This window comes from Centropristis striata, chromosome 5 (assembly GCF_030273125.1).
Source record: "Centropristis striata isolate RG_2023a ecotype Rhode Island chromosome 5, C.striata_1.0, whole genome shotgun sequence".
NCBI lineage: Eukaryota > Metazoa > Chordata > Actinopteri > Perciformes > Serranidae > Centropristis > Centropristis striata.
This window is the reverse complement of record NC_081521.1, coordinates 1,066,879-1,080,014: the sequence shown is the minus strand read 5'-3', so window position 1 is coordinate 1,080,014 and position 13,136 is coordinate 1,066,879. Positions and strand designations below refer to the sequence as shown.

The 13,136-nt window shown below is 38.6% G+C and overlaps 1 protein-coding gene across 1 annotated transcript; it reads right to left on the bottom strand.

Annotated features, from left to right (window-relative positions):
* Nucleotides 1-326: 326 nt before the first annotated feature.
* On the bottom strand, nucleotides 327-9,317 carry rbbp8l (retinoblastoma binding protein 8-like). Its single transcript, XM_059332378.1, has 13 exons — nucleotides 9,257-9,317; nucleotides 9,101-9,143; nucleotides 6,995-7,090; nucleotides 6,669-6,781; nucleotides 6,223-6,298; nucleotides 5,282-5,458; nucleotides 5,130-5,166; nucleotides 4,522-4,583; nucleotides 2,871-3,630; nucleotides 2,108-2,177; nucleotides 1,970-2,031; nucleotides 1,342-1,483; nucleotides 327-388 (listed from the first exon to the last, which is right to left on the bottom strand). Exons 1-13 carry the CDS (start codon nucleotides 9,315-9,317, stop codon nucleotides 327-329), a joined length of 1,761 nt encoding a protein of 586 aa, XP_059188361.1.
* Between the last annotated feature and the right edge of the window lie 3,819 nt (nucleotides 9,318-13,136).

Here is a 13,136-nt window from a genome sequence, read left to right as displayed (position 1 = left end):
AAACAACCAGTTGGGTTTTACAGTTCTGGTTTTAAACACCTTTTATCAGCGTAGTCTTGTTATGTTCTTCTCAGCAGACGACTGTTTTCAGAATAAAGGTCTCAATAAAACACTGGACCTGTTCAGCAGCAGAGCTTCAGAGCAGAACAGAGATAAGTAGAGCAACATATTTCAGCTGACACTAACATGAGATTATTGTCTAAATGAATAGTAAATATGGTGGTGTATGAACCATAGTGTGATGTGTCTGTATGATAATGTCTCTGCTGCCCCCTGGTGGTCAGAACCAGCAGCAGTAGATCTCCAGTGTTCAGGTGAAATGAGGTCTAACAGGAGCTCTTCTCCTCCGTCCTCACGGTGATCTTGATCTTCCTCTCCTGATGGACGTCTGGGAGGAAAAAACAACATTATCACCTTTTTATTATTCAGTGACAGAGAAACTGGAACAACAATATAATACTGTTGGAGCTATTTAGTTCTTGTTAGTATTTAGTTGTCTGTTTAGTTTATTATTAACAATGAGTATTGTTTGATTATTCTAGACGTTTGTTTATTTTGAGAATATTTTGTTTTGCTAGTTAATTGTTTAGTTTAATCATCATTATTGTTTAGCATATTTAGTTTACATATTATATTTTGGGTTTTATGGAGTTTGGGTTGGCACCATGGGCGCCTGATGTTATATAGGTAGGAGGGTGGTCAGAGGACCAGCATGCACCTGGGTGGGCCGATGGTTTATTACAGCAGGAGCCATGTTTCTGTGTTCGTTTGTTTGCTTGCTCACAATGGATAAAATAAACCTTTGGAACTATTAATCATGCATGGACACCACACGCTCATGGTGCATCAGTGGCATTTTGATTAAGTTTGTTTTAAGTTTAATTTTGGGTTTTTTTCTGACAAAATTGCCACTACAGATACTTTTGATGATTACTTGGATGTAAAAATAAAGACAGAACAGAAGAAATGTTCAGATGATCATAACTGAGCCACATCAGATCACAGATCAACTGATTATACTATTTAGAGCTCCTCTGATTGACAGAAAGGATTAATATTAATTAATAATGAGAACAGTATGCCTGTAAGGTCATCATGATCTTGACCTTTGACCCCCAAAATATAACCAGCTCATCCTTCATTCATTTGTGCCACGTTTTAGCAAGCTGATAACACGTCCAGAGTCCTGATAAATGAATATAATGCATCATATAATCACCAGGTCTCAGCTGGACAATAAATCATATCAATCATAACATCATCATTTCTTTTTTCTCTATTTTTCTCTATTGTTGTTGTCTCTTTATTTACTCAGACATTAGAAGAATATAAGTGTCCTACTGTCTGTCTCTGAGTCTCTGTCCGTCTCCGTCTCCACGGACGCTCTCTTCCTCTTGTTGCCATGGTTACTCTCCTGCTCTGACTCCTCTTCCTCCTCTTCATCGTGATCGTCTGAGCTGCTTCCTGCCACAGCTGATGAAGACTGAGGAGGAAGAGGAGGAACAACAGGAACAAACCTTTATTTAAAGTCAAACAGCTCAGATTTTCACACTAAAATAACAACTTTTACCGCCATTTATGGACTAATATACCAAATATAACCCATGAAAAATTAACAACTGTAAGTTTTAGAACACTTGACATGCTCCAAGTTATATTATTTCTATATTTATTTTTGTTTTTTTATTGCTATCATTCTGTTCTTTCGTGTTGATTTGAAGCATAAATTAACATCATTATCTTCTTTATTTTTGTATGTGAATGAAAAGAAAAAACCCAATAAAGAGAAGCTGGAAAAACAAGAAATAACAAACATAGATGTACCTGTTGTTCCTTACCTTAAGAAGAAAGAAAGAAAGAAAGAAAGAAACAAAGAAAGCAAGAAAGAAAGAAAGAAACAAAGAAAGAGAGAAAGAAAGAAAGAAAGAAAGAAAGAAAGAAAGAAAGAAAGAACCGATCTGTTCCTTACCTTGGTTCTGGCCAGCAGCGGTTCCTGCAGAGCAGCAGAGTTGAGGTTCTCCAGCATCACTACTGCTCCACAAACAGGAAGTCAGTCAGTTTACCTGGTGTTACAGTAAATATAGAGAAGAAGAAGAGATCTCCTCACCTGGACGGAGAGAGATGGTGAGGACAGGAACCTTCTTCCCGTTAGTCTGCTCTGTCTTCACCTCCTCCTTCTGCTCCTTCTGCTCCTTCTGCTCCTTCTGCTCCTGCTCTCTGATCACCTGCTGGAGGAGAACACAACAACGTGAGTGGAAACGCCTCTAATCTGAATACTAACTGGAGACTTTTGGAGACTCGTTCTTCCTCTTCTTAACGAGCCGCGGGGGCCAGAGGCTCGTTAAGAAGAGTAAGAACGAGTTGAAGCCGCCCAGTCCTCCTACAGCAGTCTCTCCCAGCTGCAGAGCCGGAGGGGATGTTAACCCCTTAGCGTTCAGTCTGCAAATTGCTAACAGGCTAACAGCTAGCTCTGTAGCAGTACAGTGTGTATGTGCTAACAGGTTAACAGTTAGCTCTGTAGCAGTACAGTGTGTATGTGCTAACAGGCTAACAGTTAGCTCTGTAGCAGTACAGTGTGTATGTGCTAACAGGTTAACAGTTAGCTCTGTAGCAGTACAGTGTGTATGTGCTAACAGGCTAACAGTTAGCTCTGTAGCAGTACAGTGTGTATGTGCTAACGGGCTAACAGTTAGCTCTGTAGCAGTACAGTGTGTATGTGCTAACGGGCTAACAGTTAGCTCTGTAGCAGTACAGTGTGTATGTGCTAACAGGCTAACAGTTAGCTCTGCAGCAGTACAGTGTGTATGTGCTAACAGGCTAACAGTTAGCTCTGTAGCAGTACAGTGTGTATGTGCTAACCATGGACCCACCTTGTGGTTGTGGTCGGTGGGGGTCTCGGAGGGTCCTGATGGAGGTTTAGGGACACCAGGAGACCCTGATGATGATGATGATGATGATGATGATGATGATGATAACTGTCCATGTGAAGATACGTTGGTCTTCCCGTCCTTGTCAGGACTCCTCTGGACTCTGTCTCCCCCTGAGGGGACTAGAGGAGACCCCTCTCTGGGTGTCTGGAGGGACTTGGACTTCCCCCGGTCCGACAGGTCCAGAGGACCCTCGTAGGGCTCCCGGACCCCGTCCCCAGAGACCCTGTCGGTCCTGGAGCTCTTCTTCTCCTGAGGCTTGCTGGGACCCTCCATGTGTTCTGGCAGGTTGGCCAGTCTGAAGACCACCGTGGGTTCTTTAGGGGGGACGGGGGAGATCTGCTTCTGCCAGGGAGACCCCGACCCTAACCCAGACCTCCTGGAGCTGGAGGGCAGGGGGCCGGAGGGCACCAGGCTGGGGAAGCGGGGCAGGTTTAGTTTGGGAGCAGGCTGGAGGACCAGACTAGTCTCTGGAGCTGAGACCCAGTCAGGAGGGTCAGACAGAGGCCAGTGGAGCGTCACCGTACTGGTCTTACTGGGCTGAGGACGGCAGGCCACCGGGGCATGGAGGACATGTCTCACCGGCTTCACCTCCCCAGGAGGAGCAGGAGGAGCAGGAGGAGGAGGAGGAGGAGGAGGAGGAGGAGGAGGAGGAGGAAGAGGGACGGAGGAGCGCTGGTCCACTCCGTCAACACTCTGAGCTCTAAACAAGAGACACAACAAGAATGTTTGTCAACAACCTGCACTGTAAAAAAACACCTGATGTTTTTATGGTAAAAACCAGCAGAACTTTACCGTAATAAACACGGTGCACCTTTTTAAAATATTACGGTAAAATTATATTAACACTGTTGATTTCACGTTTAAGACTGACATTTTATTCCATATTTTACTGTATAAATAAGAAGTTTTTCCATCAAAAGAAACGCTGTTCTGCCATATAATTGACCAGAAAATACTTATATGATAGATATAGATATAGATATGGTGTTTAGTACATTTAACAGTTTTTCACCCTAAACTCTACAGACATTTTTTTACAGTGTAGCTAAGATTTAACTCATGACTGATCAGCTATTTAAATACAAAATCTATCTATCTATCTATCTATCTATCTATCTATCTATCTATCTATCTATCTATCTATCTATCTATCTATCTATCTATCTATCTATCTATCTATCTATCTATTTTATCAGTCCTATCTATCTATCTTTTTACACTTTTATTTCTCTCATTGTATATTTATTTTCATTTCACTATTATTTTATATTACTTTAAGTGTTTTTGTTGACTTTTACATTTTTCGAAATAAAATTCTCAATCAATCAGCTGTTGGAAAACCTAGAAGAAGAAGAAGCTGTTTCCGCTCTACAAATAAAATATTATTATTATTATTATTATTATAATTATTATAATTATAAGAAGATAATATATACAGTTATATGTTTAGTTTTTCAGTAAAGCGTAGTGTAAGGGAATATAAAAACATACAAAAATCTGAAATATGAGCAGTTAATGCTGAATTTTGGTGATTATCCCAAAGTGTTTTAGTTTTTCTTTATCTTTAATTATTGATGTGTCCCTGTCTCACCTCCTGTCCCCCAGACGGGCCACGCCCGGGTCTGTCTTCCAGGACAGAGGCCTGTACGAGTCCTGGAGAGACAGAATAAAAAATAATAACTAGAGTTAGATGAGAAGATTGATATGAACCTGAATATAATACTAGCCAGGAGAGAGATAGCTTAGCTTAGCTTAGCTTAGCATAAAGGCCCAGCTAGCCTGTCTCAGATATAACATGTTACTGTGAGGTTAAATGTGCTGCTACACTATATAAAAATAAAAATAAAAACAACAGGTGTTTTTATGGTAAAAACCAGCAGAACTTTACCGTAATAAATACGGTGCAACTTTTTCTAATATTACGGTAAAATGATATTAACACTGTTGATTTCATGTTTCAGATTGACATTTTATTCCATATTTTACTGTATAAATAAAAAGTTTTTCCATCTAAAGAAACGCTGTTCTGCCATATAATTGACCAGAAAATACTTTATGAATGCTGCATAAATTAAAGATTTTACCATGAACTTCTCTAAATGTGTCCTGGATATTTAACAGACATTTATCTGAATGCATATGCAAAATATAAATATTTATAAACTGCATGTAAACATGAATGATGCTGGTGAAACTTACAAAGTGTCCTCCGTTGATCCCTCTCAGCTGTCTCTCACTCTCTGTTCACCACAAACACAAACAACAACTTAATGACATCATAATCAATAAACAAACAAACAAACAGACACATGTCCTCCTCCTCCTCCTCCTCCTCCTCCTCCTCCTCCTGCTCCTCCTCCTCCTCCTCACCTTCTCCACTCTGCTCCTCTGTCTTGACGGCCACGCTGCCCCCTGCTGGAGGCTCTCTGCTCCTGCTGAGGAGGCCACAGGAAGGAGGGAGGTCTGGGGAGCTGCTGGTCTTCAGCTCCGTGGTGGAGGAGCTGCTGGTGGAGCTGCTGGTTCCTCTGCTACACAGGAAACAACACAACAACTCAACATGTGTTGACATGTAAACAATGCACAATGGTTTTAATAGTGAAAACTAACTATGTTCCACACTAACCAACCAACTAACTAAAAAGATAAAGAGAGGTCAAACGTTCCTGCAGGAACCCTCTGGAGTCCATTAAAGCACAAGAAGTTTCCATGTTCCATTTAATGCTTCAACTCTTTATCAGCTAAGGTTAAAACCACCTCCACCAAGTGGACTAACTGGATTTTACTGATGGTTTTGCAGAGGTTTTTTTCGAATTTTGCAGTGTGCATTCAGCATTTCAATGCATTTTTAATGCAATCTTTTGTGTTTAATGTTAGACACAAAATGACCAAAAGAAATACACAAAATGACTAAAAAAAGACAAAAAATAAACAAAAAAAGACACAAAATTACCAAAAAAAACCCACAGAAGACACAAAATGACTAAAAAAGACACAAAATAACTAAAAAAGACACAGAAAAGACACAAAAAAGACTCAAAAAAGACACAAAAAAGACACAAAATGACCAAAAATGACCAAAAAGACACCAAATGATCTTGTTTTGACACCTTGTGGCAGTGTGGGCCAGCTCATGTATTGTTTTTTCCAATGCTAGTTTAGTTTATGTGTTAATCATCATGAGAGAGTTTTGTTCTAGCGTTCTGGTCATTCTGGCTACCTGGAGAGTTCTCTCTGAGTAATAACAGATATTATAATCAGAATGGAGAAACATCCTTAAACAATATTTACTGACTCCAGAGCTGCTCTGAAGCTCCTCAGCTCCTCTCTCAGTCTCTTGTTCTCCTTCTTCACCATGTTCATCTCTCCTGCTGCACAACACACCAGTTATTAACAGGAAGAGGAGAACAACACAAGGATCTGGTGATCTGTTAGAAGCTCTAAACGACCATGTAGTCATGTAGTATTTTTCCCTCCGTTTTCTCATGATAACGAGGTCATTTCATTTGTTTTCAAAACTTTGTTTTCCTGAGAAAAACAGATCATTATCTCGTTATCTCTGGAAAACAAATGACATTAACTTGTTATAACGAGAAAACGGAGGGAAAAACTACATGAATGCATGGTCGTTTAGGGCTTCCGTAGACTTGTGATGAAAGACATAAAATAAATGTTGCATGAGAAACTGTGTAACTCTGAAGATGAAGATGAATGGATGAAGATGAACGATGATTTTAATACCCAGGAGAGAAATGTGCTGCAGACTCTGCATCTGAGTGGCTTCAAACTCCTGCTGCCTCCTCTTGGCCACCTCCTGGGTGACGGTGCACCTGTCACAGAGCCCCGCCCTCAACCTGCAGCACAAACACCTGAGTCACCTGAACGCACCATCACCACCTCAATGTTCAGCTTCTGACTGCACCCACACAACTTAAACACCCAGTTAACAGAAAAGTGCTGCATCCAAACTTTTGGCCTGTTGTGTGTTTATACATATTCACATATTATCATTATCTCCCCCACACACACGTTGTAGAGCAGAAGCTAATCAGAAGGTAAGCTAGCACCTGTTCTCCAGAGTCTTGATGTTCTCCACCAGAACCCTCTGCTGATCTTTCATCTGCTGGTTCTTGGTGAACAGTTCCTCCATTCTCTTGGTGTCACTGTTACCATGGAGACAAGACAAAACAACCACAGAGACACAAGCATTAATCTACTGTCCAAACAGTTATTATTATTATTATTATTATAATTATTATTATTATTATTATTATTATTATTACTAGGGCCTCGGGGCAATCTCCCCAGCACTGGTCCCTACTGGTCCCATCCAGCAATATCTGATGGGACCAGTGCTGCACTACTGTTATACTGTGGATTTCTTCTTCTTCTTCCTCTTGCGGACGCTATTTCGTCCCGCTACTAGCTATTAACGGTGTTAACCCTTTATTCATCAGGCCAAGGACTATATCCTGTAACTCCAGTGGATCTCTAAACAGGGTCCCCAAGTAATATTTTGAGAAAAAAGTTGCAAATTTACAAGAAAAAAGTGAAAAAAAGCAAATTTTCTTGCAGATTCACCACTTTAATCTCGTAAACTTTTTTTTCTAAATATTACGCCCCTCCCCCGGGTCCATATGTGTTTTTTACACATTCTGGCTAAATGTAATATCCTCCAATATTCTCTAGGGTTGAAATGTGGAGTTTTAAAGTATTTCACTGAGTCCTATGAAGGTTAATAACTGAGTCCTATGAAGGTTAATAACTGAGTCCTATGAAGGTTAATAACTGAGTCCTATGAAGGTTAATAACTGGGTCCTATGAAGGTTAATAACTGAGTCCTATGAAGGTTAATAACTGAGTCCTATGAAGGTTAATAACTGGGTCCTATGAAGGTTAATAACTGAGTCCTATGAAGGTTAATAACTGAGTCCTATGAAGGTTAATAACTGAGTCCTATGAAGGTTAATAACTGGGTCCTATGAAGGTTAATAACTGAGTCCTATGAAGGTTTATAACTGAGTCCTATGAAGGTTAATAACTGAGTCCTATGAAGGTTAATAACTGGGTCCTATGAAGGTTAATAACTGAGTCCTATGAAGGTTTATAACTGAGTCCTATGAAGGTTAATAACTGAGTCCTATGAAGGTTAATAACTGAGTCCTATGAAGGTTAATAACTGAGTCCTATGAAGGTTAATAACTGGGTCCTATGAAGGTTAATAACTGAGTCCTATGAAGGTTTATAACTGAGTCCTATGAAGGTTAATAACTGAGTCCTATGAAGGTTAATAACTGAGTCCTATGAAGGTTAATAACTGGGTCCTATGAAGGTTAATAACTGAGTCCTATGAAGGTTAATAACTGAGTCCTATGAAGGTTAATAACTGAGTCCTATGAAGGTTAATAACTGAGTCCTATGAAGGTTAATAACTGGGTCCTATGAAGGTTAATAACTGAGTCCTATGAAGGTTAATAACTGAGTCCTATGAAGGTTAATAACTGAGTCATATGAAGGTTAATAACTGGGTCCTATGAAGGTTAATAACTGAGTCCTATGAAGGTTAATAACTGAGTCCTATGAAGGTTAATAACTGAGTCCTATGAAGGTTAATAACTGAGTCCTATGAAGGTCAATAACTGAGTCCTATGAAGGTTAATAACTGAGTCCTATGAAGGTTAATAACTGAGTCCTGTGAAGGTTAATAACTGAGTCCTATGAAGGTCAATAACTGAGTCCTATGAAGGTCAATAACTGAGTCCTATGAAGGTTAATAACTGAGTCCTATGAAGGTCAATAACTGAGTCCTATGAAGGTTAATAACTGAGTCCTATGAAGGTTAATAACTGAGTCCTATGAAGGTTAATAACTGAGTCCTATGAAGGTTAATAACTGGGTCCTATGAAGGTTAATAACTGAGTCCTATGAAGGTTTATAACTGAGTCCTATGAAGGTTAATAACTGAGTCCTATGAAGGTTAATAACTGAGTCCTATGAAGGTTAATAACTGAGTCCTATGAAGGTCAATAACTGAGTCCTATGAAGGTTAATAACTGAGTCCTATGAAGGTCAATAACTGAGTCCTATGAAGGTTAATAACTGAGTCCTATGAAGGTTAATAACTGAGTCCTATGAAGGTTAATAACTGAGTCCTATGAAGGTTAATAACTCACCAGCCCTTCTTGTTGGACAGCTCCTGGATCTTCACCTGCCAACCTGTTTAACAAACAACAACAACAACAACAACAACAACAACAACAACAAGCTGTTTAGTTGATCCAGATGATCTGATTGGATGGTGTGTGACTGTGATGGAGACCTCCACCTACCCTCCACCTCCCTCTCATGCACCTCCCTCAGTTTGAGGAGCAGCGTGTTGAAGCACTCCATCACTCTGATGATCTCCTTCACTTCAGCTCTGAAACAAGACACACAAACATGGTTTTTAGTATTTAAATCGGATTTAATTCATTTGTGTTTAATGCTTTTAATAAACTAATACAGACACTAGAGGCCAGAAGTTTGGAAGAAAGATCAAATTTGTAGAAATAAAGATCATCATGCTACACTTAGCTACAAAATAAACGTGATTATTATATAAAAAATCACTTATTGACTCTGGTTCTGGTTCATCTTTGTTCTCTCTTCCGTGTTAAAAGTCTCTCAACAACATTTTATAAAGTTTAACTGAGTGGTTCATGAGGCCAGTAAAAGCTATTATTGTTGTTATTGTTATTGTCTAATCCAGGGGTTCCCAAAGGGTGGTGCGTGGACCCCCAAGGGTGCATGCACTGCCGCTAGGGGGGCCGCCAGATGAAAAATGTAATGGCGGTCTGATAATTACACAATTACATCCCCCCCCCCCCACTATAAAGACGTGTAAAGAAACATTTATTTTGTGAAATGTAAAATCAAAAACTGTAATATTAATAGATAAATAAATGCAGGCCATCTTTTCCAGCCTGTTATGATGACGGGGTTGTTAACCTCCACGGTCATTTCAACTTGCTGCAAGTTTTGTTCAACATATCATAACATTTTCCTGAACTTATCTGCTTCTCATCTTCCTCTTTGATCTGAAAAGTGGAAGCTTGTTCATAACTTTGTTGCATTATATTGAAACTGTGAATTCAAATGTGAGACTCATTGTTGTGATGGTGATTATTTTATTATATGTGATGATTAAACATGCCGCCTTTAATATGGTAATAAAAAAGCTTATTGCATTTTTGTTTTTTTTGAAGGTGTGGGGGATGGGGGGGGGGGGGGGGGGGGTACGTGGCTAAAAAAGTTTGGGAACTGCTGGTCTAATGCAGCTATTCTCAACCTTGGGGTCGGGACCCCAATTGGGGTCGCGAGATGATTTCTGGGGGTCGCCAAATCATTTTGGAAGTCAGCTCTGTCTCCACTGTGTTAAAGTGTTCATGTGTTTTTGGTCACTCAATGTCTTTTTTTGGTCATTTTGTGTTTGTTTTTTGTCATTTTGTGTCTTTTTAGGCCATTTTGTGTCTTTTTTTTATCATTTTGTGGTCAATTTGTGTCTTTTTTGGTCATTTTGTTTCCTTTTTTGTCATTTTGTGTCATTTTAGGCCATTTTGTGTCTTTTTTTAATCATTTTGTGGTCAATTTGTGTCTTTTTTGGTCATTTTGTGTCTTTTTAGGCCATTTTGTGTCTTTTTTTCATCATTTTGTGGTCAATTTGTGTCTTTTTTGGTCATTTTCTGTCTGTTTTGGTCATTTTGTTTCTTTTTTGGGTGATCTGAACTGTGTGTGTGAGATTGTGTTCAGTGAGTGGGGGTCGCGGACAACATGCATGTTAAATTGGGGGTCGCGACTCAAAAAGGTTGAGAACTACTGGTGTAATCTATAAGAAAAACAGAAAAATAAAAGCAAGATGTGTTAAAAGCGTTGTGCTTTTAAAGTGAAAGGTCCTTTAAGATTGGGACTTGACCAGACATGACGTTAGAACGCCCCACACACCCTGAACACAGCACGTTCCCAGCGTTGGAGCTGTGAACCGGTAACCAACTGCTCCTGTTATAAATCCTTCAGTGATCAGCAGCTATAGCCGCAGGACTCTCTGTGTTCAGGACAAACACTTTATAAGCGTCTGTGTTGTGGGAGAGAATTTGGTTGTTATATCAGGAAGATGAGAACCGGTCGGACCGGTCCGGCTCCATCTGAGCCGCACTCCGTCTTTCAGGTACATGACACACAACTTTCACTGTCGGGACATGTGTGTGTGTGTGTGTTTATGCACATAGAAGATCACATGGTGTCACTTTAAAACTGTCAAACTGAAGGAAAGTCAAGAAAACTGGAGACAAGCTCAAATATATTCAGGATCAAATGATAGAACTGGATGGAACCCTCTGATATGTTAGATTAATATCAACCTGTGGTCACATTTGACACATTTAACATTCTTTACTGAGCATGATAGTGCTTTTAAAGTAAAATAAAGATTCAAAATCACATTTTATGTTGGACTAAAGGACTAAAAAAGACACAAAATAACTAAAAGACACAAAAAGATACAAAATGACTAAAAAGAGACACAAAATGACCAAAAAAGACACAATATGACCAAAAGAAGAAACAAAATGACCAAAGAGACACAAAAAGACCAAAATTACTAAAAAAAGATACAAAATTACTAAAAAAAAGACACAAATGACCAAAAAAAGACACAAAATAACTAAAAACGAAACAAAAAGACACAAAATAACAAAAAAAGAAACAAAAACACACAAAATAACTAAAAACGAAACAAAAACACACAAAATGACTAAAAAGAAACAAAAAGACACAAAATTACTAAAAAAAAGACACAAATGACCAAAAAAAGACACAAAATGTTCCACTAAACACAAAAGACGTGTGTGTGTTGTGTGTTTATGCAGATAAAAGCATCACGTGGTGTCACTTTAAAACTGTGAATGATTTCTTATAAAGCTGTAAATCAGATTATTGAGAGTTAAAGCTGGTAGAGAATATAAATGAATAAAGTGTTTTGATGGTTGAGGATCTCTGAACGTGTCGAGATCCGTTCAGCAGAGCAAGAGACGACCTGCCACACACACACACACACACACACACACACACACTCACACACACACACACTCACACACACACACACACACACACACACACACACACACACACACACACACACACACACTCACACACACACACACATGCATGGACAGGTTCCTGCTGCTCTTCTGCTGTTTCTGTAGAGTTACACTGTATTTCTAATATATTCATAGTTAGACTCTGTAAAAAAACAACTGTTGTTTTTATGGTAAAAACCAGCAGCGGAACTTTACCGTGATAAATACGGTGCAACTTTTTAAAATATTACGGGGAAAAAATGATTTAAAAAAGACACAAAATGACGAAGAAAAGACACAAAAAGACACAAAATGACTAAAAAAGACACAAAATGACCAAAAAAAGACACAAAAAGACACAAAATGACCAAAAAACCCCACAAAATTGCTAAAAAAAAGACACAAAATGACTAAAAAAGACACAAAATGACCAAAAAAAGACACAAAAAGACACAAAATGACCAAAAAACCCCACAAAATTGCTAAAAAAAAGACACAAAATGACTAAGAAAAGACACAAAAAGACACAAAATGACTAAAAAAGACACAAAATGACCTAATAAAAGACACATAAAGACACAAAATGACTAAAAAAGACACAAAATGACCAAAAAAAGACACAAAAAGACACAAAATGACCAAAACCCCCCACAAAATTGCTAAAAAAAAGACACAAAATGACTTAGAAAAGACACAAAAAGACACAAAAAGACTAAAAAAGACACAAAATGACTAAAAAAGACACAAAATGACGAAAAAAAGACACAAAAAGACACAAAATGACCAAAACCCCCCACAAAATTGCTAAAAAAAAGACACAAAATGACTAAGAAAAGACACAAAAAGACACAAAATGACTAAAAAAGACACAAAATGACCTAATAAAAGACACAAAAAGACACAAAATGACTAAAAAAGACACAAAATGACCTAATAAAAGACACAAAATGACTAAAAAAGACACAAAATGACCAAAAAAAGACACAAAAGACACAAAATGACCAAAAAAAGACACAAAATGACAAAAAAACCCCCACAAAATTGCTAAAAAAAAGACACAAAATGACTAAGAAAAGACACAAAAAGACACAAAATG

Excerpts from the sequence above, each read along its gene's own strand:
- rbbp8l (XM_059332378.1), bottom strand. The coding sequence starts at position 9,317 with ATGGAGTGCTTCAACACGCTGCTCCTCAAACTGAGGGAGGTGCATGAG. Across the intron at positions 5,459-6,222 it reads AGCTTCAGAGCAGCTCTGGA|CAGAGGAACCAGCAGCTCCA; the intron begins GTCAGTAAATAT and ends TTTCCTGTGTAG. Across the intron at positions 2,032-2,107 it reads CACCATCTCTCTCCGTCCAG|TAGTGATGCTGGAGAACCTC; the intron begins GTGAGGAGATCT and ends TTTGTGGAGCAG.